Consider the following 23352-nt stretch of genomic DNA (forward strand, 5'->3'; position numbering starts at 1 on the left):
ATATTTCCTGCTGAATTTCCTTTAATGAACTAGAAATCATATTTAAAGCTCAATTTACAAAACTGGAAGCATGGGGTAAAATGTTTTATAAAGGTCTCTCTTTCAGTTTTTTCAATGTAAGAGATATTATTGGTGCAAATTACATAAAGTACTTTGTGAAATAATTAAATAACTTGCTAGTTTTCCATTTAAACCATGGTCCATCAGCAGCTGAATGGTAAAGTTGCTGAACACCAGTAGTTTGACCTGGGTTCAATACCAGGCGAACAGATTATAAGCAAGGGTGTTTTTGTAGTTTTTCCCATGTGTAACATGGATCAAAGTAAGTTTCCCTTAGAAAGTCTGCACAGGTCTCCACGAAAGCATCCCTCCTCTTAGGTAGACAGACCTAGCAAACTGTGCCATAATCAAATAAATCATTTAAAGCTATTTAAACAAAAAATATGCTTTGCCTTTTTCTCTCGCCCCCCCCCCCCCATGGTTTCAGCTTACTACGTTGTATGCAAAATGCAAACTTATACGATGACTGTTAAAATTAAGATTGAACTGTTGCTGCTTTTTCTTTATTGCTTATTATATAAACTTTCAACCAGTTAACCCATTCAAATTATTCCCCTCTACTGTCAATACATCATTGTCATTATTTCTCTTATTCTTGGAATGCCTGCTGAAAATGACAGCACATAATATTCTCACTACATTTTCCTAAATTTCTTCTATGGAGTGAAAACAAAATCAAAGTGGTTTAACGTTTGGGGAAGAAAAAAAAAAGTCTTCCAAGGCCAATTATGTAGAAAATAATGGGTGGGATACAATAAAATTGCAATGTTTTGTCAGATAACTAGGTAACAAGGAATAATGCATCAGCTAGAGCATTATCATGATGCAACATCTATGACTGATTATCCCATATTTCAGGGCTCTTCATATGCATAGCATCTCTCAGTTGTGTTAGAATCCTCTGGCCACTTTTGACAAATTACAGTGCAGACACTCTGAATGTTGGTCATATGTCGATGAACATTGACCAGTCCTTAGATCTTAAGGCAACTGAATTTCTGCCTTCCTGAGAATGCTGAAACCAATCACAGCACTGCGCTCAGCTCATGTAATCATTCCTGTACGTTTGTTTGGTTAAGCATCTGGAATGTTTCCATGAAAGTTTTACGCAAAATTTCACAGACATATTGTTCATCAACTCTGCTAATATGATAAGTAGTTTACGCACAATACTCTACAACTAAAGCATATCTCAGAACCTAATAAAAGACAATATGTTTACCAAGATACTGCTAGATGTACACACTGACCAAGGTATTCTACCTGCAGCTATCGGTGCACAGTGTAAACAGTTTGGTCTTCCCTTTTGAACAAACATTGTACATTTTAAATTATTCCTGCCCCCCCCCATCTCTAGGATGAAAAAAAATTCGATAGAGAGAAAACTCTAAAGAATTTTTAGTGGTTTTATTGCAAATTTTACTTAATTAATTACAGGTATAAGTCTAAAATAACGCAATTAAACTGCTGACAATTTTAATATTCAAATACATGACCACACTAGAAAAAATATTCATGTCACAACATGAGCTTCAAATATAATGGTTGAAGATACAGCCTGTGCAAGTTAGCAAATCCAAACTTAGCTAAATGATATCAGATGCCAAATGATAGCGTAAAAGAGTTGGAAAAGAGAAACAATAAAACAAGAAATTAAAAATTTTGTTCCTCCTCTTAATTTTACATAAACCTAGAATTGAAAAATTTTACATATTTTAAACATTATAGAAGAATTTTGGAGGTTCCCTGAAAGTGAAGGTATTATACAGGATTTGGAGGTTCTCTCGGTTACATATCCTGTTTGCCATCATGTAAATTAGGCCTTGTCCCCCCTCCATGGTTGTTCTGAATAACTACAAGAAAGTGAATAAGTAATCAACAGGAAATTCAGAATGCCTTTGTGTAAATTAGGCCTTGCCCCCCCCCCATTTTTGCTGAGTAGCTACAAGAAAGTGAATAATTATCAACAGGAAATCAACATGGAATTCAAACAGGAAAGCGAATAAAGCGATCAAAATGTAGCCAATAAATGTTGTTTAATATAGTATTTCAGAAATACAGTATTTCAGTTAAACATTTCCTCACAGGTTAAAATAAAATTCTCAAATGCAGTTTTTGTTCTTTATTTTTTCCTAATTTAATAACAGATTTATTTCAGGATCACTACCTAATTTTTGCAAGAATGAAAATGTAACAAATGATAACCAAGCAAAATTTAAAAAGGTTTTTCAATATAACCTGTTTAGGAATTTGTTTCAGCTGTTCAGATTTGTCCCCCCTAATACTCCCAGATTTAATAATAATTATTTAATGAATTTTATGCTCTAGTTCAAAAAGTCACCAGCGCCTTCATTTATTACTGACACATTGTATAGGTTTGCTATAAATGATTCATTGCAATTCAAAACACTGGTTTTCAAAGTATTACACATGTTACACAAATCTTTCTTACATTTCCTGTTCAGAAACATTCATGCTTACTCTTATTAAGGACATATCATAAGTCTGAAATATTCTGCCCTATGAAAGTACATAGCAAATAAATCAAACACAACATATCAAAATGGCATTTTTATTTTAAATACTTTGCATATGTATAAGGAATATATTGTTCTTTACACTATCCACCTTTATTTTAATTTGTGTGTATTAAAAGCTTTATGTTCAAGCCAAAAACAAATAAGTAGAAACATAACATTTTAATTTAAAATAGTGTACTTTCATTAATGGGATGCCAATTAATGCCAGATATATGCTCTGGAACAAAATCTGACTCACCAGGTACCTCTAATGAAACAAAAAGCTTTGTGAAAAAGAATGAGCATTTTATTAAATCCAGAACATATAAAAAATAGAGATAAATATAAAAATAGAAAATAGATTTTATGAAATCAATTTCAGATTATGTAACAGGCATAAAACAGTGAATTTTATAAACATTTTTAAAAACATGTACATCTTTTCATGTAGTTTATGGAAATGAATTCAATAATAAACAGTAACGCCAGTGCCATGCCATATGCGGCAGCTGCCTATTAATTTGCTTAAGCACCTGTAAATCTAGGACAGAAAATTTCCGAATTGCTGTTCATCCTTCTCATTTATTCGCAATGTCATCACTGCAGTTATTTATAACAAAATATACACAGGCTATCACATTTGACACTTGGCACATACTTGGAAATCGGTGGCTTGTTAACAGAAAAGTATCTAAAGGAAATTAGTTGTTTAGTGATAAGTTATTAATACATCAAATAATTTTAATACATGAATAATATTTTACAGTTCCTAACTGCTGTAATTTTTGCCAACTTACATCATTTGGCTTTTTGGTCTTCCATCAATCTGAGAGCAATTTTTTAACATGTTCCCTTGCACAATTCAGCAAAAAATTAAGAAATAATGCATGAAGAATAAAAAACATAACTTGGAATACAGTCGATTAGCAAAATTTTCCTCTAAACAAAACCTTCCCTTAATGGAAATTCAATACTCATTAATAATTTTTCATGCAATCCTTATTTTTCCCATTATGCCTGCCAGCACTATCGACTATTGCACACAGATGACTAAATCCGAAGAGTAAGAAGATAAATTTGCAAACCTTTTTCTAATCTGTGGACTGATATTAACATTAATTAAATTAACATTAATTAAATTAACATTGATAAAATATGATTAAACTTATATTAACTCCTCATATCCATTTCATTCCAATTTATGAACCTTGGACAGGTGAAAACAAAAACAAGCATTTTCCAGAGCCTCAAAAGTAACAGAAGGATAGTTTCGATTGGATTTTTTAGATTACGGCATTTAAACTACTAGTTCTTAGTGATTTTACCAATTGGCCACTGGTGCGCTCAGTAATACAAAGAATATAGAACAGATAAACACTTATTCATATAATAAATTTACACAAATTAGTATATTACATAACTAAGATTAATATATTGAATAGTTTGGCAAATTAATTTAATAACACCCACAGAACAATGGCCAGCACAAACATATATCAAATATTATAAGAAAATGAACTTGAACTGAAACATGCAATTACATCTTTTGATTAATGGTAAAAGAAAAAAAAAAAAAAAAAAGATTTACTCACCCCTTTTCGAACTTCAGATATTACGGTTTCGTATTCTCGAAGTCGGCTTTCAACTTGGGCTAATTTTGCTTCTGACTCTTGTTTGGCCGTAAGAGCATCTTCTAGCTTTTTACTAAGCTCATCTGATATCCGCTCATCTTCCTGCTTAGATTTATCAACAATAGTTTCTGAAAATAATTTTAAAAAATTTTTTGAAAGAAATAGATTGCAGATACAAATCATAAAAATAATCTACAATATTTGCTCAGTGACTATCAGGCATCAGCATGAAGAGAAAGCAGTAAAATACCTGATAAAAGCTGAAAATGTTAAATGGTGATGCTTGATTAAGGCAGAGAAAGAAAGAAAGTTGCTACCACTAACTTTGTTACACAAAACAATAAAAGTCAATAGCAGCATAACTAATAAAACCAACCAGGTAACCTTCTTCATGTAATCTGATTCTTTGTATAGATCACATGATGAGAAATAGATTCTAGTCATTTTCATACTGGGAAATTACCACTTAAAATTTGTGTACCAAGCACAAATCAAGTGAGTTTTAGTATGATGTTAGTTATAATTCAAAATCTAAAAAATCATCAAAGGTGCTAAGTGTTTCTTCAAACAGAAAAGATTGGGAACTGCTACACTAAGACTGTACTAGACTGTTTTGATTAACCCTCTAAAGAGCAAAGATGTATGCAAGTTCAAACATGTATGTCATGATACTTTCCAATAGATAGAATGTGTCTTTAAATGAACCCAGATAATTTTAAGTTAATATATATATTGAAAGAAAATGTCACAGTACAATGTGGGAGTGTCATTTTAGAATTATAATCAAGAAAATATTTATTTCACGGCCTCCTGGAAAATTTAAGGTTTAGAGGCCTGACACCTTAATGGCTTTATTTTAAAATTCTTGAAGATTATTTTAATCATAAATATACATTTACACATAATAATTAGCTGATATTTATCGTTAAAAACAAATTTATGCATGTGACTACAATTTTCCTATGCTTTCCATTACACTAATCACATATATGCAAATTTAATGTACTTCTATAGAATATTTTGCACTTTATGTATTTCCAATATTATTATTTACAAATGTAAAGGTATATAAATTTTATTTTAAAAATTATACACACATAGAACTAATTATACAGATTCACATATCATCAAAACAAACTAAAAGTTCATGCACAGTAAAAGCTGGACTATCACTAAAGTGCAGGAAACATTAAATACCTGAAAACTTTGGGCAGTTGAATGTATAAAAAGTGCATTTCATGGTAGAAAAGCCAAATGAATGGAAAGAGAAATTTCTGATCAAAAGTTATTAAAACAGTCACCTTATTTGCTATTAACTTGAATATCAAAAGATTGAATATTAGAAATTATGTAATATTTTGGAGGGAGTTCATTCAAGACATAAAATTTGACGTATTTTGGTAACATATGAAAGTAAAATATTTTATCTAAATATGAAATCCCATCAAATGTGAAAGCTGATGGAGATACTGCCTAATTTACAAACATTATTTTTAGTAGATGTTTAAAGAAATAGATCGTTCCATATTCAGTTCAATAATCTATAGACACAAGAAATGAATATAACATAGAAAAATCACTTCTCACAGTTTTTAATCCTACACTGCCATTGTCTAACAAATTTCAAAATAAGCTGCATATAATATTGCACCCACTAATGTGCCATTTCCTTCATACCATAATCCCACAATTTTGAAAATACTCCACTGCATGCTGTTTCATTAACCAAGGTCGCAGTGTTATGCTTATCCATTATATGCATTAAATCACACTATTTGTTGACACTTTTTGCATGTAGAAAATAGGCAATAGAAAAATCAAAACTTGTTGATATTATACATTCTGGCCAGTCTTGCAATAAATATATTCAGTGCCTGTGGTGAATTTTGTAATCTCTCATACGTTCCCATGGTATACTGACTCCCCACTTCTGTTTCTATAAAAGAGTGTCCGGTTTAAAGTACAAATAAAACAGTGTGTGAGAGGGAGATCAATGCTTTCTGAAAGACAGCCACATAATTGCATTCTGATTTTAGGTTGTAAGGTTCAATGTAGTAGTAGTATATGGCTTTGCAAGTCTATGATTTGCCTAATTTTTCATTGAAAAAGTTTCTAAAATTCAGAAATATTTTAATTAAGTTGAATGCAGGACAGTCAAACTTTTACTGTGTTTCAGTCATATTTAAAACCTTAATTATTCAATCTTCAAATTAATTTCATATTCATAGCTTTCTTTTTTTTTTTTTTTTAATTCTAAATTAAGGAAGAGATTGAAAGGCTATAAAACTTGTTCCCGACTTTGGACAGAACCATGTATTTGGTTATCTTCATGCCTATTTTAATGATGCATCCAATATTGCCATATTTTTATTTATTTATTTATCTTTTACATTCTTCCTCCTCCAAACAAGACATACATACAGTTTTCCCTTTTTTCCCCCTCATTTTTCTCCCTATGTATACAGCAGTCTGTTTTATTTAGGGGGGGGGGAATCAGAAAACAGCATGAATTCAGATTGTTTTGGCACCAAAATCCTAAAATGAAAAAGAGACACATGATGCCATAGATGATGAGATGGGAGATGCTACACACATACTTAGATAAACACATAATTACACTTTGGTGACATCATGAATTGCCACATAAATACTTTTTTGCAGCTTTTTGGTGAGAAATCAAGAAGAATCGAAATTTCTACCAATATTCCTAATCAGACTGATATATGCAATGAAACCACTTGTCACGATTAAAATGATGGTAAAATTGAGCAAACTCACTATATGCATACAGGCCATAAGCTAAAAAACAAGCCTAATGAGATAAGAGATGGGAAGATGTGACAAATAAAGCTTGCAGTTTTTTTTTTTTTTTTTTTTTTTTTGTTTGTTTGTTTGTTTTTTTGTTTTGTTTTGTTTTGTTTTAGCAAGGCTCTTTCCTTTCTTAAAAATTACAATGACTTGGAATCCACTAGTAAAAATATCCCAACCCAACTCAAATGGATGGTGTTTATAAGATCTCAGTATGCCAATATTAGAAAAATTATATTGTTCAAAAGAACAAGAGCCACATTATCTAAAAATCAATTGTGGGGAGAAATTGAAAAAGGTCTTTACAATGTGCACACTTAATTTCCTCTAACTGAAATTTTTATATATTACAATAAAATACTTAAACTCTTATGACAGAAAAATAATTGTTATAAAAGAATTTATTACATGCAAAAGAAATTCTACCAGTTATACTAAAAATAAAGACTTAGTGAAGGTATCCTTTATATACACTCATGTCCATAAATTAAGGATAATTTGGAGTTACGCAGAAATCGAATTCTAAAATAAATATATCACCTGTAAAATTACTACACACATCTTCAAGATCATATGCAAATTTCAGGAAGTAACCAGATGACACCGATGGCATGTCACAATGACGAGAGTGTAAGAGAGTGATACAGGCAAAGAAGTAAAATTGTTCGCAGGCGCTTTATAAGCATTTCAGTGCAATAACCGAATAGTTATGACACAAAGGACGCATTTGGATGATTTTTTACATTGTAGAATTATCGGCCGTCTCAAATGTAGGCGTACTCAACTGAAAGTATCAGACGAATTTGGAATTGCCCAGAGTGTCATCTCCAGGCTTTGGCAACGATTCCAAAATGATGGTAATGTGAGTAGACGTTACAGCACAGGTCGCCTAGAGTTACAACGCCGAATGAGGACCGGTATTTGGCAGTTACTGCCAAAAGAAACAGGCGGAGCACAGCCTCAGACCTGTCTCGTCAGCTCTCTTTAGCCACTGGTACGACAATTTCAAGGCAGACCGTGTATAGACGCTTAGGGCAGATTGGTCAATATGCTCGTAGACCTGTCAGATGCGTTCCACTTACTGCAACTCATTGTCACCTGTGGTTAGCATGGAGTAGAGAGCAAGCATGCATTGTGGACACCGCAACAGTGGGCTTGTGTGATGTTTTCCGACGAGTCCAGGTTTAACTTGCAGTCTGATTCTCGCCGGACTTTCATATGGAGAGCTTCAGGTACCTGTTAGCACCAAGAAAACATCATTGAACGACACCGTCACGGTGGTGCAGGAGTGCTCGTTTGTGGTGGAATTATTCTGGGTTGCAGAACTGACCTGCATATTCAAATTGGAACCATGACAAGCCAAATCTATCGGGATGTCATTCTGGAACAACATGTACGTTTGTTTCGGGGCGCCATGGGCGCACAATTTGTGTTTATGGATGACAACGCCCGTCCTCACTGTGCAAACATTGTAAGCGAATGCCTTCAATCGGAGGATATCACCCATATGGACTGGCCAGCATTCTCACCGGACTTGAATCCAGTAGAGCACGTGTGGGACATGCTTGGCCAACGAGTTGCAGCCCGTCAACCTCCTGCTACATGTCTACCGGAACTTCGGAGAGCATTGCTTTTTGAGTGGTGTAATATCCTCCAAGATCAGATCGATAATTTGATACTCAGCATGCGTAGGCATTGTACGGACTGTATTGCATTGTCTGGGAGACATACAATGTATTAACAATCATACCAACTATGTAATATTGTTTTTTTGTAAATAGGTGTTTTTGTAATTTGCTCCAGGGAGAAAAAAATTGCTAATTTTTTTAATAATATCAAACGTATAGCATCTTTTTTTGCTCTTTACCTTTTGTTTAATAAATAAGCTTTACAAATATGTCAAATTTGTTTTGCTTCTAACTATTCCTTTGCCTGATTTTGAATTATCCTTAATTTATGGACATGAGTGTATTTTTGATAAATACAATAGACAACTTAAAAAGCACACATAAAAGAAAAAAAAGTGCATAGTTATAAAAACAACAATAAAACTTACCAATAAGAGGTTCTACATCAATTTTAAATCGCTTTGTATGCCTGAAATCTGGATCACAGCCATTTTTATGTAACACTATTTGAGAAATGCATTCTTCTATTAATCTGTAATATGCTGACCTATGCATAAAATACAGCAAAAATTTATAAAAAATATGCAATAAAAATTTATACACTTCTTGGTTTTGCATTTTTCAATACTCCCACTGTTTTATACATTCAAAGCGATACAAAAACATCATGATATTTTTAATAGAAATCATACACATCTAACCACACATAATCAATTAGCATGGGACAGTAACTGAGACACAATTTGGACAAGGGCAGATGCTAATATTTGTGAAAGCCATATTTGCTCGTTGATGCTATACTAGTGAATTGACCATATCAGAACTGCATTAATCATGAAACAACTCCAATATCTATGGCACTCATACTGGTCTACAGTTAGATCAATAATTTTATAGTAACAATTATTTGTATTTAATTGAATGGTTCATATTACACATGCTGGATTTTTTAATATTTTAATAAGTTTAATATTAATCACTACGCTTATTCTACACTAAAAATTTATTACAGAACAACAAACATTACACTGAGATGAGAATGAATATATGCACAGGACAATGTATCAAAATAATATCCATTTAATGGAAATCTCATTTTAGTTATTCAAATTACTGCTTTATATCCCTCAGACAATTTTGAAATGCTAGTTTAAACCTTAGATTTGAAACTCTTCATGTAATCCTAAGCTGTAAATACTTTTTTTAATTATCACTAGAAATCGCAGAATGCAAAACACAGAAGATCAAATAAGTTATGTAAGATAATGCCTCAAGAAACATCACTAATGAATATTCAGTAGAAGAAAAGTCATTTGGAGTCCAATTTTCTGTAGTATCTAGTGGTGGTGGATTTACATAAATAGTACTTAAGCTTCACCAGATCTCACAGGCAGTTTTTGCCATTTGGGAACATTTTTCCCTCAACATAACTTAAGTTTACTATTAAACATACATACTGAATGATAAAGACTGTCTACCGACTACCTTCATTCGTATTTCCAAAAACTGCAGTGCCAGACTGCAATTCATTATTCATGCAGTATTCATTTTATGCAGTATTCATATTCAAGACTGCAGTGCCATCTTTAATAAGACAACACATCTTTTAATCAAGCTCAAGCAACTACTAACTAGAAGTTTGCCACTGTAAATTTAATACACTGTTTTGACTACTGTCATTAATTCTCCACAAAATACACTCTTTCGTAAAAACATTGAAGCACAGAAGGACTTTTGTGATCGTGACGAAATTTGGTACCCAAAAACATCTTGATCGAACATGCAAATGATCAGTTTCAAGGCAAATGAACAGGAATTGCGATCATACCACGCATTTCTGGTGTGCAATTTGCAAAGTATTAAACCAGTAACAGAGGTTGGAAATTTATCTTTTTTTGTTGCTGCTACTATAATTCCGTAAAGAAGAAACAAATATTGCCATTATGATGATATCGAAGACCTTACAACTAAGCGACTTCAAACGTGGTCGCATTGTAGGGTTGTGGGAAGCTACGTGGTCATTTTATAAAGGAATATATATGTAGAATTGCTTGTGCACTGAGGTGGCATAGAGCACTTCTGAGAGGTAGATAAAAGCACTTTTCTGGTGCAAATCTTCATTACTTGTGCAGTTTTCTCCAATTTACATAGACATACAAATGCAGAACTTGCCAACAAGCATTATATCTATGTAAGTGTGGAGAGAAATTTTCTGCTCAAAAGAGATACCAGGGTTTGTAGCCACATTTTAGTTAAAAAAATAAGTACCTATAAGCACTTTTCAAACACATTTTAAGAAATAAAATAATAAGCACCTGTTTAATTACATATATACACAACTGCATAACCTAAAACTAAAAATGAGATTTAACCGTAATTCAAAATACGAAAAATTCTGTATTTAAAGACAGAATCAGCATTACTCCACCATGCGAAAACAATTACAATTATTTTTTAATTGCAGATAACAGTTCAATTTATAGAACTAGTTTACAATAACAGGGGAGAAGAAAACTACGCAAAACTAAACTGCATCACAAGATTTAACGATGAAATATCAGTTTAAGGTAAATAAATAATAATAAACTGTATTTTTTATATTCATACAAAGTACTTTACAACATAAAAAAAAAGAAACAAAAAAAAAGATTTATGCTTATTAATTAAATTTTAACGATTTATGCTTGTCAATTAGTAATATTACTTTTATTTTTGATTTTTCTTTTCTTTCTTTTCATTAATGTCAGAATCCAAATCTCTTAAGAGAGTTTGTTTTTTCACAAATAGTTTTTAACATTTCATTAGATTTATTTAAAAGATTAAAGTCTTTTGTAACTTCAGCATTTTTAGCAAGTTCATTTGCTTTATTTTCAAGCACTTCAACTTCTCTTTCTAAGAGAGTTTTCTTTCTTTTAAGATCTTTTAATTTAATAGAAAAAAGTTTATTTACGATCAATGTGACACTTTAAAGCAGACCCTCTCATACTTGCTATGTTGATTTCAGTTTTACACCAAGAACACATGGCTTTGCGATTATTTTCGCTTTGTTTAAGCCATTCAGAATACTCTTTCTTAGAAAGCCAATCTGTGTTAAAAACACACCCATTTTTAAATTTTAAATATACTTCAGCATTTACTGCAAATATATTATAAATATTCATATATATGCTTATAATATAAGCATAAGGATCATAATAATCGCAATAAACGTGAATATGAAATGACCACGTGGGAGTTGGAACTTCTATAGTCTGTGGGTGGGAGTAAAAGTATGTGAAATATACCGCGATTTTCTACCCCTTTCACAACTCTGACCAATAGAATGACATGCACCTGTCTCTACTCATGTGAATCAAAGGTTAAAGGTTACGTTAATGGGCATAAAGCTGTTTCCAGAAATATGATTCACAATCTGACGCTCCAGATATGAAAGAAAAAGTTATTTATTTAGTTGCGGCTTTGATTTGGGGGAAAAAAGCACTAAAACCAAAAAAAAGTGCTTAATTTAATATTAATAAAAAGTTAATTTAAAGCTTTTCTGAAGTAAGTGAGTACAATTTAAGAACCATCATAACAAGTCAGCAGCTTAACTACATCCCCTTACAGTAGCATTTTTCTCATTACAGTAACTAACTTTCCTCTCCATTCGTGCAACGCATAAGAAATTGTGGATTTATGAATTAAATGTACCTGACTGCCCTTCTACAACGTATTTCATTCATTGAACAGAAATTAAAACAACTATCTGGCAATATTCTAAATTCTGAAATAAAGCAGATAGTTTGTATTTCATTGCTTGAAAAACTGCTTTAATCTATTAAGAATATATTGAAGCTAACACAATGCAATTCTGCAAATAATTAAATGACAATAGAAAAAGCTAAAGGAACGGCAGTAATATTTTTTAGCAAGTTATCAACAACTAAAAATTTATGATCAATATATGAAAAACAAATTCATACATATGGAATATTATAGTTAACTCCAGAAAAAGTTTATATGCTTTAATTGAAAACGCTTACTAATAACATATTTCACTTGGAAAAAAATTTTTACAGTGACAATGCAGCCCATTTTACAGATTTACTGATTTATACATTTTGTTTAACATCAAGCTAATAGTAAATCCAAATCATGTCATTGATAAAAAGAAACTAGCCTCTAGTAATTAATCTGAACATACTTGCTCATACTTTTGCATAATAAAGCAATGAAATTATTGACAATGTTTGAAAAAGTGAATCTAAGCATTGTTTCCTTAAGTATTTATTCTATACATGTATTTCCAATTATACAGTGTTTAAAGCAAAGAATTCTATAAAAATATTTTTTCACTAAGGGTAGGATAGATTTATAAATATAAAATAAATTATTTTAATGGTTCTGGTAAAACAAAAAGGTCCAAATTAAAATGTTCATTTATGATTAGTAGAGCAAATGCAAAAAATTGCAGACTTTCCCTTAATTCCTTAAATTCATAAAAACTGGTAAAAATAAATTGTTTCTTCAGAAAAACATAAAATTATTACAATTTAAAAAACTGTAGAAAAAAGAGAAATAAATTCAATTTACCTCACAGTAACATCATCCCGTAAACACAATAAATGTTGAAGCACTGAAAGGAAATCATTCTCAGCAGGTGTCTCAGAAATTGTTTGCCGGATAAGTTCGTAGCAATCATTCATATCTCTTTTTAGAATTAAGTCAAAACCATGATTAAATCTTAAAACAAGGACATAAAATTACATTTCATTTATACGAATTCATTTTATTACCAGGGGATCTCAAATACATATTATTAATTAAATCTTTTACAGCATATGGTGTCTTACTGAAAATCGAAAACTGATATTTATCAGATATTTCAGGACATACGTTCCATGAAAATTAAAATATAAAACTATCACTTCAAAAAATCTAATGTTACAGCATTTAGTTAGGACCAAATAGAAAACTAATCTCTCAAATTTTTCAATACAGATTTATTTCCTCTTCATCTAAATGTCACAAAGAATCTTATCATGTAATTTCCATTAAATTAAAACTGAAATATTTAAACATAACTGAAATAAGTAGATCCTTCTTGAAGTCAAACTTCAAGAATATTGAGCATCTCTGTCAGAACCAGTTTCATCTATATAATTATTAACACAGAAAATGCTTCTGCATGAATATTAACATACACATAACATCTACAAAAATTTAGGACAGAATTATTAAAAATAAAGAGTGTGAGTAGACAGAAAGACCAAGATCTATGAAACCAATTTTATCATTGTTTACCCTTATTAGACTTCTAATTGTCTCTTGGCATGCTCATGGAGTTTCTGAACTGCTTCATAGAAATCAACTTTCGGAACACTCATCCTTATCATTACAGTTTATTGAATGTCTGAAAATGGTTCGCTTCAAGATAAGATTTTACTCTAGAGAACATAGAAGTCAACTTTAATAAGATAGTTGAGAACAGTTACACTTTTGATTGCACTGCAATATTAGACAACACCTGCATTGTATGAAAGAATCTTTCTCTTGCTTTTTACTGCAAGCCACTCAATCTATAATTACATGCATCAGATTATAAAATCAAATTCCAACTGGACTTCTTCCTACAAAATGGATTATATTTCAACAAAACAACTTGATGTGTTAGCAATCATTTTCATTAATTGTCCCAAAATGTAGCATACCCACCTTTATGCTAAAGAAATTGTGTTGATCACTCAATTATGTCCTTGCAGAAGAGACAGTTAAAAATAATACAAAGCCAAAAAAAGATGCATAAATGAAAAGTTAAATAAAATCTGAGCTTAATTTAAATTACAAACTTGGCATTAAATCCATGATGGAAAAGTATCATTAACTAGATCTGCTAAGAATGATTTAACACATAAAAGCTCCTATACACCATCACCAAACAGCTAACTATCATAACAGTTGTATTCTTAGTAAGCTTAAAAAACTCTATAATCTGTAAAATTACTTTTTTTTTTTCTTTTTTTTTAAATAAACAAATATAAACTTTGCTTTTGCCCTTCACTGTAAAAAGGCTTTTCAGTTCACTGGAATAAAAATATCTTGAACAAGATGCATCAATATACCGTATTTGTTGGCGTGTAAGACGCACTGGCCTATAAGATGCACCCCCTTTTTTATACACATTTTTGAAGGATAAAACTTTATTGCTGATCATTATAATGAATTTACAGTATTTTAAATATAAAGTAATATAAATACAAAGTAAAACTTTCTGAAAATACCCAATCTATCTGGGAAAGAACTCCATTTAATCTTCTTTGTCAAAACCCAGACACTCATCTCAAAAGCTGAGTGAAGAGTCCCCTGAAACCTCTTCTAAATCCGCATCTGAGTCCTCATACAACAAATTGTCCTCTGTACGATCCATTGCATTACTAATGACACACTTCCTAAATCATTTAACCACTGTCTCTGCTTTGACAGCATCCTATGAAGCTCTGACCCATTCCCAAAGAAACTTCGCAAGGAAAAAAGAAAAAAAAATCGCGTTACTCCCAATAAACTGAGTATAGGTGTATAAGACGTACCCCGTTTTTCAGACCCATTTTCAAAGAAAAAAAGTGAGTCTTACACGCTGGCAAATACGGTACTAAATACACTGATGATGAACATATTAGCCTACTACTGTTTCAAAGTCTGTGTGATTGTACTTCCACTGATGTTCCAAATTCTTACAAAGTAATGAAAGCAAAGCGTTTCATGTACAAACACTTGGAAACATGTCCTACATTTAATCTGTAAGACAGCAAGAATTATCCATAGATTTTCTGCAATAAACTTTTGCACAACATTTGGTTTGAACTTTCTTAGTAAGCATCAATTTTGATAAATTTTTACTTAACACCATTATTAAACAGATGTTCATCAATTTCATCTTTTAAAATTAATTGTATATAAGTCCTATCTTTAAGAGATTTCCCCCTAATACAATTTACAGAAAACCCACACATAACTTTCGGGATCATCTAATTAAGAAGATCCTAGAAAGTAATTCTTTTGCAGGTTTAGAGCCCTGCATTATATTTAAAGAAATTAAATAATGAAGAATCTGTATGAATGTATGTATGTTTGCACTGTGAATAAACAACAGTACCTAGAGACATCAAATTTTGAATAATTTAGTCCTTCACTAGAATATGGGCATATATCACTAGAATATGGGCAGGTATTTGTCGTGTAGGCAATTATCAGAGTGGCGCCTTTTTTGTAGGCTTTTGTCGTCTGTGCTTTCGTCCAGTGGACTTTTGTCTGGTCACTGACAAAATTATGAGTGATCATGAATTACTAACATTAATATGACAAAACATATGTAAAACGAAAAAATACGTTAAGACATAGTTTTACTCGGAGCTCTTCTTATCACGAGCAAACTTTAAATGATCTGCATTAAGACTGCATCACTTGAAGATGGTTTCCATTGGTAATTTTTTTATCATCTTGCTACAGTTTACAATATATTCATGATAATATTTAAAATTTGAGTTGTAATAATAAGGAAGTCAATTTAATAAACACAAATTGCAAATAAGAAAGATGGTTCCAAGTTCTGCTCTTGAGGGAAGCATTTATATGTTTTGTTTGTTTGTTTTTTTATTTACTTTCTCATTTTACGGAACATTCAATCATACAATATATACTTTTAAAGAAATTACACAAAACAAGATATGACAAAAAAAAAAAAAATTTTTAAAAAGGGTGTTTATTCATTTTGCTTTAGATTCTGTTTTTCTTTTATAATAAACTTGCTTAGTACAATTAATAAAAATTAAATACATCTGCAAAATAATTTAATGCCATTTCAATAAGCAATCAAAAAGAAAATGATGGAAAAGGATACTCAAATTCTAAACGTATATTTTCATAACGCTGTGAAAATTCATCAAAATCTTCATCTTTGTGGTCATGAAAAATTTTCAACTGAATACTTAATTCAGCAGTTTGGTTTCCTTCTGCTTGCAAATTCTACAGAATTGATACAGAAAATAAATACATAATATATTTTAACATGAACTGCATACACATGTATATGTGTGTATACATAAAACTCAAAAGTGTACATATCCTAAGAATAAAATCCTAAAATCAATACATCCTAAGAAGATTTCAATATAAAAGTTTATAAAAACTAATTGACAATTAGCGCAAATTGCTGCAGTCTCGAAAAAAAAAATTTTTAAAGACCAAAATGCAATTTTTTAAAAAATTGCATTTTGGTCTTAGCTTACCTCTAAAACATCAATTAGTCCTGTTCTCATAAATTCATTTCTTAGGTGTAAACGGAAGTCCAAATCATCAGGTGAAGTAACTAATGCATTTATCAGCTGAATGCAAGCAATCTGTAAGGGAGGAAAATCAAATAACTTTTCCACATAGAATAAAATACAGTTACACAAATTTTTCTAATAGTCCAACATTGGACTCGACAATTCTTTGCATAGCGAAAGTGATATTGAATTATATAACAAATGTCATGTCCTAATTATTAAAATATCCTCTTAGTATACAGAAATTGTTATCATATTGCTATTTACTTTTAAATAAGGTGCAATACAAGTAATTCACTTAAAAATTAATTTATGAATCAAAATGCAAATGAAGACTTTATTAGGAATAAGAGGAGGTATACTATATACCAGGTATGGGCAAACTGCACCTTGTGAGTTGCATGAGGCTCTTTAAATTCCTAAAGTAAGACTCACTTGCAATAAAAAAGAGTTTTGTTTTTGAAATATGGTTCCATTGCAGGACATAAATCATACAACGACATGCTTATTCATCAGGTAGTAATTTAATTTCCTATGTTACTTTATACATGTAGTAATTTAATACATTTCAAATAGCCACCTTAGCCATAGCTGTTACTCATTTAGTATCCACCCAGGATGCACCTGTGAATTAAAGATATCATGGACATGAATAGCATTGCCTCTAGCAGTTATTCTAGTCCATTCCAAAGCAGCCATCCAGGTTGTAGTTATAAATCACAGATACCCAAATTATCTCAGAAACAAGACAAACCCTTGAACTTTCTTTATAAACACAACAAAACATTCGTTTTTCGATGGATCCCTTCACATGTAGGTATCGATGGTAATGAAATGGCAGACTCACTAGCCAAGAGAGGAACACTTGAGCCACAAGACAGCAGGCCACTTCCTGTAAAGAGGCTGAGGCAAACTTCAGACAACAAACAGGCCACGATTGCATGGCACATCATCTTAATAAAATTGGCATCCTTTCATCTAGTTATATGCCAAATTTGCAATTTGGGCATCATGAATGCACAGCATCTTCTTATATGCTCAGAATTAGATAAAGAGTGTCAGAAATGTGGTGAGATAAGTAAACTATACTGGAATGTCAGAGCTTTCATAAACTCCTTGTAAAAACTACATCTCTTATGTTCCCTTCCTTGTTGTTTAAATGATTAACTTTTTACTTTTGTTCCCAAGTTCATTATTCTGATTCTTACTTTAAATGTTTGCTCTTTTTTGTTGGTTATCATTGTTCTTGTGGGATAATTGAGCTATTTTATATGTTTGGATTGATCTTTCCAATAAAGCCATATGCAACAATACATTTCAAACAGTACTTAGTGCACTAATTGACAGAGTAGCAAACAAATTTGGTTTCTGGAAATTATACTATAATGACAATGTTATTTTTAGAGCAGGTAATGGCCACTGGGACAACACAAAAGAAAAATGTGAATACAGCATAAAAATAACATAAAGCATTTAATGATATGTCTTTGTTTGCATTTCTAAGCACAGTTTTCTTAGATGAAGTTCCGTTCTTGATAATTGCATGAAGAATGCATTGTTCTGCACTGACACAGATTTTGCATATTGTTTTGGTACCTGTACAAAAACAAAATCCTACTCTACAGGAATGTGTAGCTGAAAAAGACAGCAGTACTAATTTTCTTTTCTCTGACAAGATTCTGAATTTGTTTCTTCCAACACTCTAGTAAACTTAAGTTTTAGTTTGCTCTGGAATGCGTAATCTACGATCACCTTGTATTCCAGTGAATTGAAGCTAGATAACTTTTTGTTTATGCTGAACACATTCAATGTCCATTCAAAGTCATTTAAGCACTTTCTTTAGAGCTGATAAAAAATATATTTCAAATGAGTCCTTCACAGCTTTAATATGCACCCGACTATTTTTCTGATTTTTTTTTTTTTTTTTTTTTTTTTTTTTTTTTTTTTTAATTTTTATACTTGAAGTTATTTTCTTCCATGAAAATTACCATATAAGGGATGCAATCATTAGCTTTCTTTTTCATGAACTCCAATCAATAATTTCCTCTAAAAGAAGACACTTGATGTTTGCATCAAAAACTGTGGCACACCCCCTAACAATGACAGACTCATTTCATTCATTTTGCTACAAATTTTGGCCAATATAACATTTTCAACATTTAGTCTATATCATTTTAAACCACTGCCAATACAGTGTTAAAGTTCATTAAAACTGCTACTACCTGTGCATGCTATTTCATCATTATATCAATGCTTTCTCTTAAAACAACAATTTGCAGCAAGGACGCATGGTGACTTGCCATATTCTTTATACATTTTTAGTTTATAGAATCTGCTTTTAAGAGGTTGTGATTTTGCACAATTCATTATTTTTATTAGTACTTTTATTAATGAACCCTTATTAGTTACACAGCTACAGTTCACAAAAGAATAAAACACATAGAAAACCCATGGAAAAATCACTAAGGAATGACAATATTCTTGCTATAAACATTCACAACAAATTTACTATCATCTAATGATTATTAAATTTGCAAATGAGAGGACTTTCTGCTTTCTTTTTTAAATTGCTTTATTTCATATAAGACAGGGGTGACTGTAATATGTAGTGAAAACATTTAATATATGGGAATACAAAATATTGTAACTAACATTACTTAATTAAGACATAATAACATGCCGAATAAATACTAATTCAGAAGTCAAAAAAAAAAAAAAAAAATCAGCATTATATTTACAAAATTTTCACAGGACTAGTTTCGATGGATTTTCCTATCTTGTTCATTTGCAGTTTTGCAGCTGAGGATGGTGGTTCGGAAAAACCATTGAAACTAGTCCTGTGAAAATTTTGTAAATATAACGCTGATTTTTGTTGTTTGACTTCTGAATTAGTAACATTACTTAGTTCAAATATTAATGATGAAACATTCTAAGTTAAACAAAAATCCATATTTAATTAATTGAAATATATAACCAATCAATATATAACCTTGATTATAACTCTTACCTAAAAAACAATCATACTTATACATTTTTTAGTCAACCATTCTTCATAAACAAAAACTATCAGAAAAACGTTGTGATTTAGTATCATAAATGCATAAGTGCGACCTCAGGAAACATTCGTAAGACTTTGAATAATTATCTTCAATCTTCATTTTATACAACCATGATCATCTGCCACCAGTTAAGTTTTTGCAACGACAAATTAACTGCTAATTCTTTGTTTTTCCCTTTCTCGCTGAAAACTAAATTAAAATTTAGCATCTGCCATCTACAAAATGGCAAGCATCAGAGTATTTTCAAAGTTATAGGGCTGGATATATTGATGCATATAACAAAAACATTTAAGCATTGCAAGGTTCGGCAAAATGCACAGTAAAAGGCAGAATGGAACCATGCAGCACTACATAAAATATGCATTTAAGCAAATTTACGAGGTGCTGAGTTCACACACACCTTAAAAAAATGCGATTATGGGAATCTATTGGTGCTAGTTTTAATGAAGAGTTTGAGCTCATATTTATTTAAGTTTTTTTATATGATATAACTGTTGATTGTCTAATTAAATAAAGAGCAAAGTACGATTAGCTTACCAGCAAAAGAGTGCTCTTTTACTTCCAACTTATGCCGGAATGGCTGTTATATATTTTTGAAGGTATCTCTGCCAACTTTCATGGTTCACAGTAAAATACATGAATTTTTTTTTTTTTTTTTTTTTTTTTTTTTTTAAGGGAGAGCAAAAATTTCTTTTAATACTTCCTTGATGCTATAAAAAGCAATGATAACTCAAATAATTTTCAGGAATTGCATATGACAATCAGTTTGTTAGCAAGGTTTTTGAAAATACTCCATCTTAAACACTTTTCAAAATACCATTTAAAACAAAAGAAATTTTCTTTCTTTTTTTTAGTAAATCAAGTGGCTAATATAGCACACAAATTTATTTGTCTTAAAAAAAGAAATAAAATATTACACAGTAATACACACTTTAATCAATTGAAAATGATCAATGCTTACTCGTAAAGTTTCATTTCTTTTGTCTAACCCCTGAATGATGGGAGCAAAGCGTTCCTGTCCTTCAATCTCTCCACATATAGTTATTGCTTCTAGGACTTTTTCATGTCTAATTAAAATAAAAAGAATTGCTCAACATATTTGAGTAAAATTTAGAATATATATATATGCAACAGTTTAAATTAACATAGTAACATATATACATACTTATGTCTATACCAAGATAAATGGGAATATGATGTTTGGATTGTTTGATTTTTTTTTTTTTGGGGGGGGGGAAGGGTAACTAGTGGGATTCAGTTATCTAAAACAGGCCTGCAGGATATATACACACATTCCTTTTTATGTTTCTTTCAAGTGGCTTTCTGAGAAAGGAGTATTCCACGTTAGTGCAGCTTTTAGTTAGTTTCTTCTTATCGTAAATAGAGTAGGTTTTTTTTCCTGTAGTTATTCTTTTGTAGTTACTTTTTTTGTAGTGCTGACTGTTAGCAATCACTTTAATGGGGGGAAGGAAAATACACTTTGCAGTGAAAAATTGGGGGTATTTACTTCTAGTATACGAGCTAATCATATGTTAAGCATTTGAGGACATCAAGTATATTCAGGTAAATTACTGTATCATAGTTTTTTTGATCCAGAGGTAACTTGGGACAAAGCAGGGAAGGGTTAAGGTAATCATGTCCAACTGACAACTAACTGTTGTATAATGTTATGAATGAAAGATAGATTTGGAATTCAATATGTAAATAGCATATTTTCACTGCATGTCCTATCATTATGCAGATGATTTGGGATATCATGAAAGACTGAAATTGTAGCCAGAAGATCTGGTGAATAAAGTGGGTGGAGAAAATTTTATCAAATTCCTGTTAATTCATATATGTCTGCTTTATTGTATGTTGCAAGAATGGATGGCATTATAGTCAATGCTGAGCATAGAAGCACCAGGCCATGAAACCAGTTATTGGAATAACTACTGACATAACAACAATGTAATCTTTAGTCATTCCAATAGCTCAGGTATGGTGCCAGCAAAATGCATTAATCAAAATGTATTAATTAAATCACTGTAATATTTATAAATTTTAAGCTATTAATGCTTGACTTCAAGTTTTTTTTTAATCTGTTCAATGCTCATATTACCAGCCAAAACACAAAATTAATTGTCAGCCATATCGGAAATCAAAATTGGCTTTTTATGATTTTCTCACTTGATTGATAACAACATCCAGTGATAATCTGTAATTTGGCAGCAAATTTACTGAGATCACAATACTACCAGAAATGAATATACACAAAAACTCATAAATTACATTAAAAAATGTTGCAAATTAACTCACCCATTAGGGGGAACAAGGCACATAGCAGCCATTAATTTAACAGCATCCGTCATAATAACAGGCACAGAAGGATCAATAGAACGTGCTAATATGCTTAAAGCATTAGAATGTTGAAAGATTTGTTTCAAACCAACCTATGCATAAAATAACAAATTACATATAAGATATTTCAAAGACAGAAAAGAAACAGAAATTAATATTTCAATAAGGAATTATTTTAATTATATGTCAAAATGAAATATTATCCTATTATTTTCTTAATACTATGCTTTATTGCCATTTTTATTTGGATACAATATAAATATTATCAAACAGTGTTATTTTTAAGATCTTACTTGGTGTAATATAAAAATTATCATACAGGTAAATTTTCAGTATTCTGTTTTATTGTTATTTGTAATGTAATGGGTTAAAATTTAAGTTTTGGGTTACAGTTATTTTTTTTAAATAGAACGTTTTCATGAAGTAAAACACACAATGGGTGAATAAATACTGCATAAAATATTCTCGGATGGAATATTCTCAAAGTATACATTGTTGCATACTCTGATAACTTGAGCATACCTATAACCTTAATATACCATCATCCTTAAAAAAAAAAAAAAAAAAAAAAAAAAAAAGTTTGCATTTTAGGAGTTAACAGGATTTAAGGTACTGACAGCAGGACTTAAAAATTTACATTTGAGTACAAAATTTAGTACCGTACTTACTATTAATAACATTATAAACAAATAATTCATATTTTATTTGTTACAATTAGTAATTGGATAATAAAATTGATTAAAATGCCTAAATTTGAATAGTATAATTTTATTGTTTGTATAGATTTGAACTGACAATAAATAACAATTGATGTCTTTAAAAGGAAACACTTTAAAAGATTTGTGAATTAAAAAAACATTTAGATTGCAGCTGATACTTCAAACTTATCAACAGCTTATACTTAACTTGCAGCTGATACTTAATTAACAGACTTCTAGTTTAAATGTTAACTTTAATCAAATACTTTTACCCATTCAAAGTTTATTTCAACTATTTAAATATCA

At 30.8% G+C, this 23352-nt stretch overlaps 1 protein-coding gene across 2 annotated transcripts in view; it reads right to left on the reverse strand.

The window, feature by feature from the left end:
* LOC146999593 (protein diaphanous-like) overlaps positions 1 to 23352 on the reverse strand; it is an 89588-nt gene that overhangs the window by 37085 nt on the left and 29151 nt on the right. For both annotated transcript variants that reach the window (XM_085808679.1, XM_085808684.1), the window contains exons 8-14: positions 22307 to 22440; positions 20970 to 21075; positions 16911 to 17021; positions 16523 to 16647; positions 13219 to 13335; positions 9075 to 9193; positions 4172 to 4338 (exon numbers count right to left, since the gene is read on the reverse strand). In XM_085808679.1, the coding sequence (XP_085664805.1) occupies positions 4172 to 4338; positions 9075 to 9193; positions 13219 to 13335; positions 16523 to 16647; positions 16911 to 17021; positions 20970 to 21075; positions 22307 to 22440 (879 nt within the window). The remainder of the gene's footprint in view (positions 1 to 4171; positions 4339 to 9074; positions 9194 to 13218; positions 13336 to 16522; positions 16648 to 16910; positions 17022 to 20969; positions 21076 to 22306; positions 22441 to 23352) is intronic.

Source organism: Stegodyphus dumicola, chromosome 1 (assembly GCF_044657685.1).
Source record: "Stegodyphus dumicola isolate Sdum_Otavi_A_Nest chromosome 1, ASM4465768v1".
NCBI lineage: Eukaryota > Metazoa > Arthropoda > Arachnida > Araneae > Eresidae > Stegodyphus > Stegodyphus dumicola.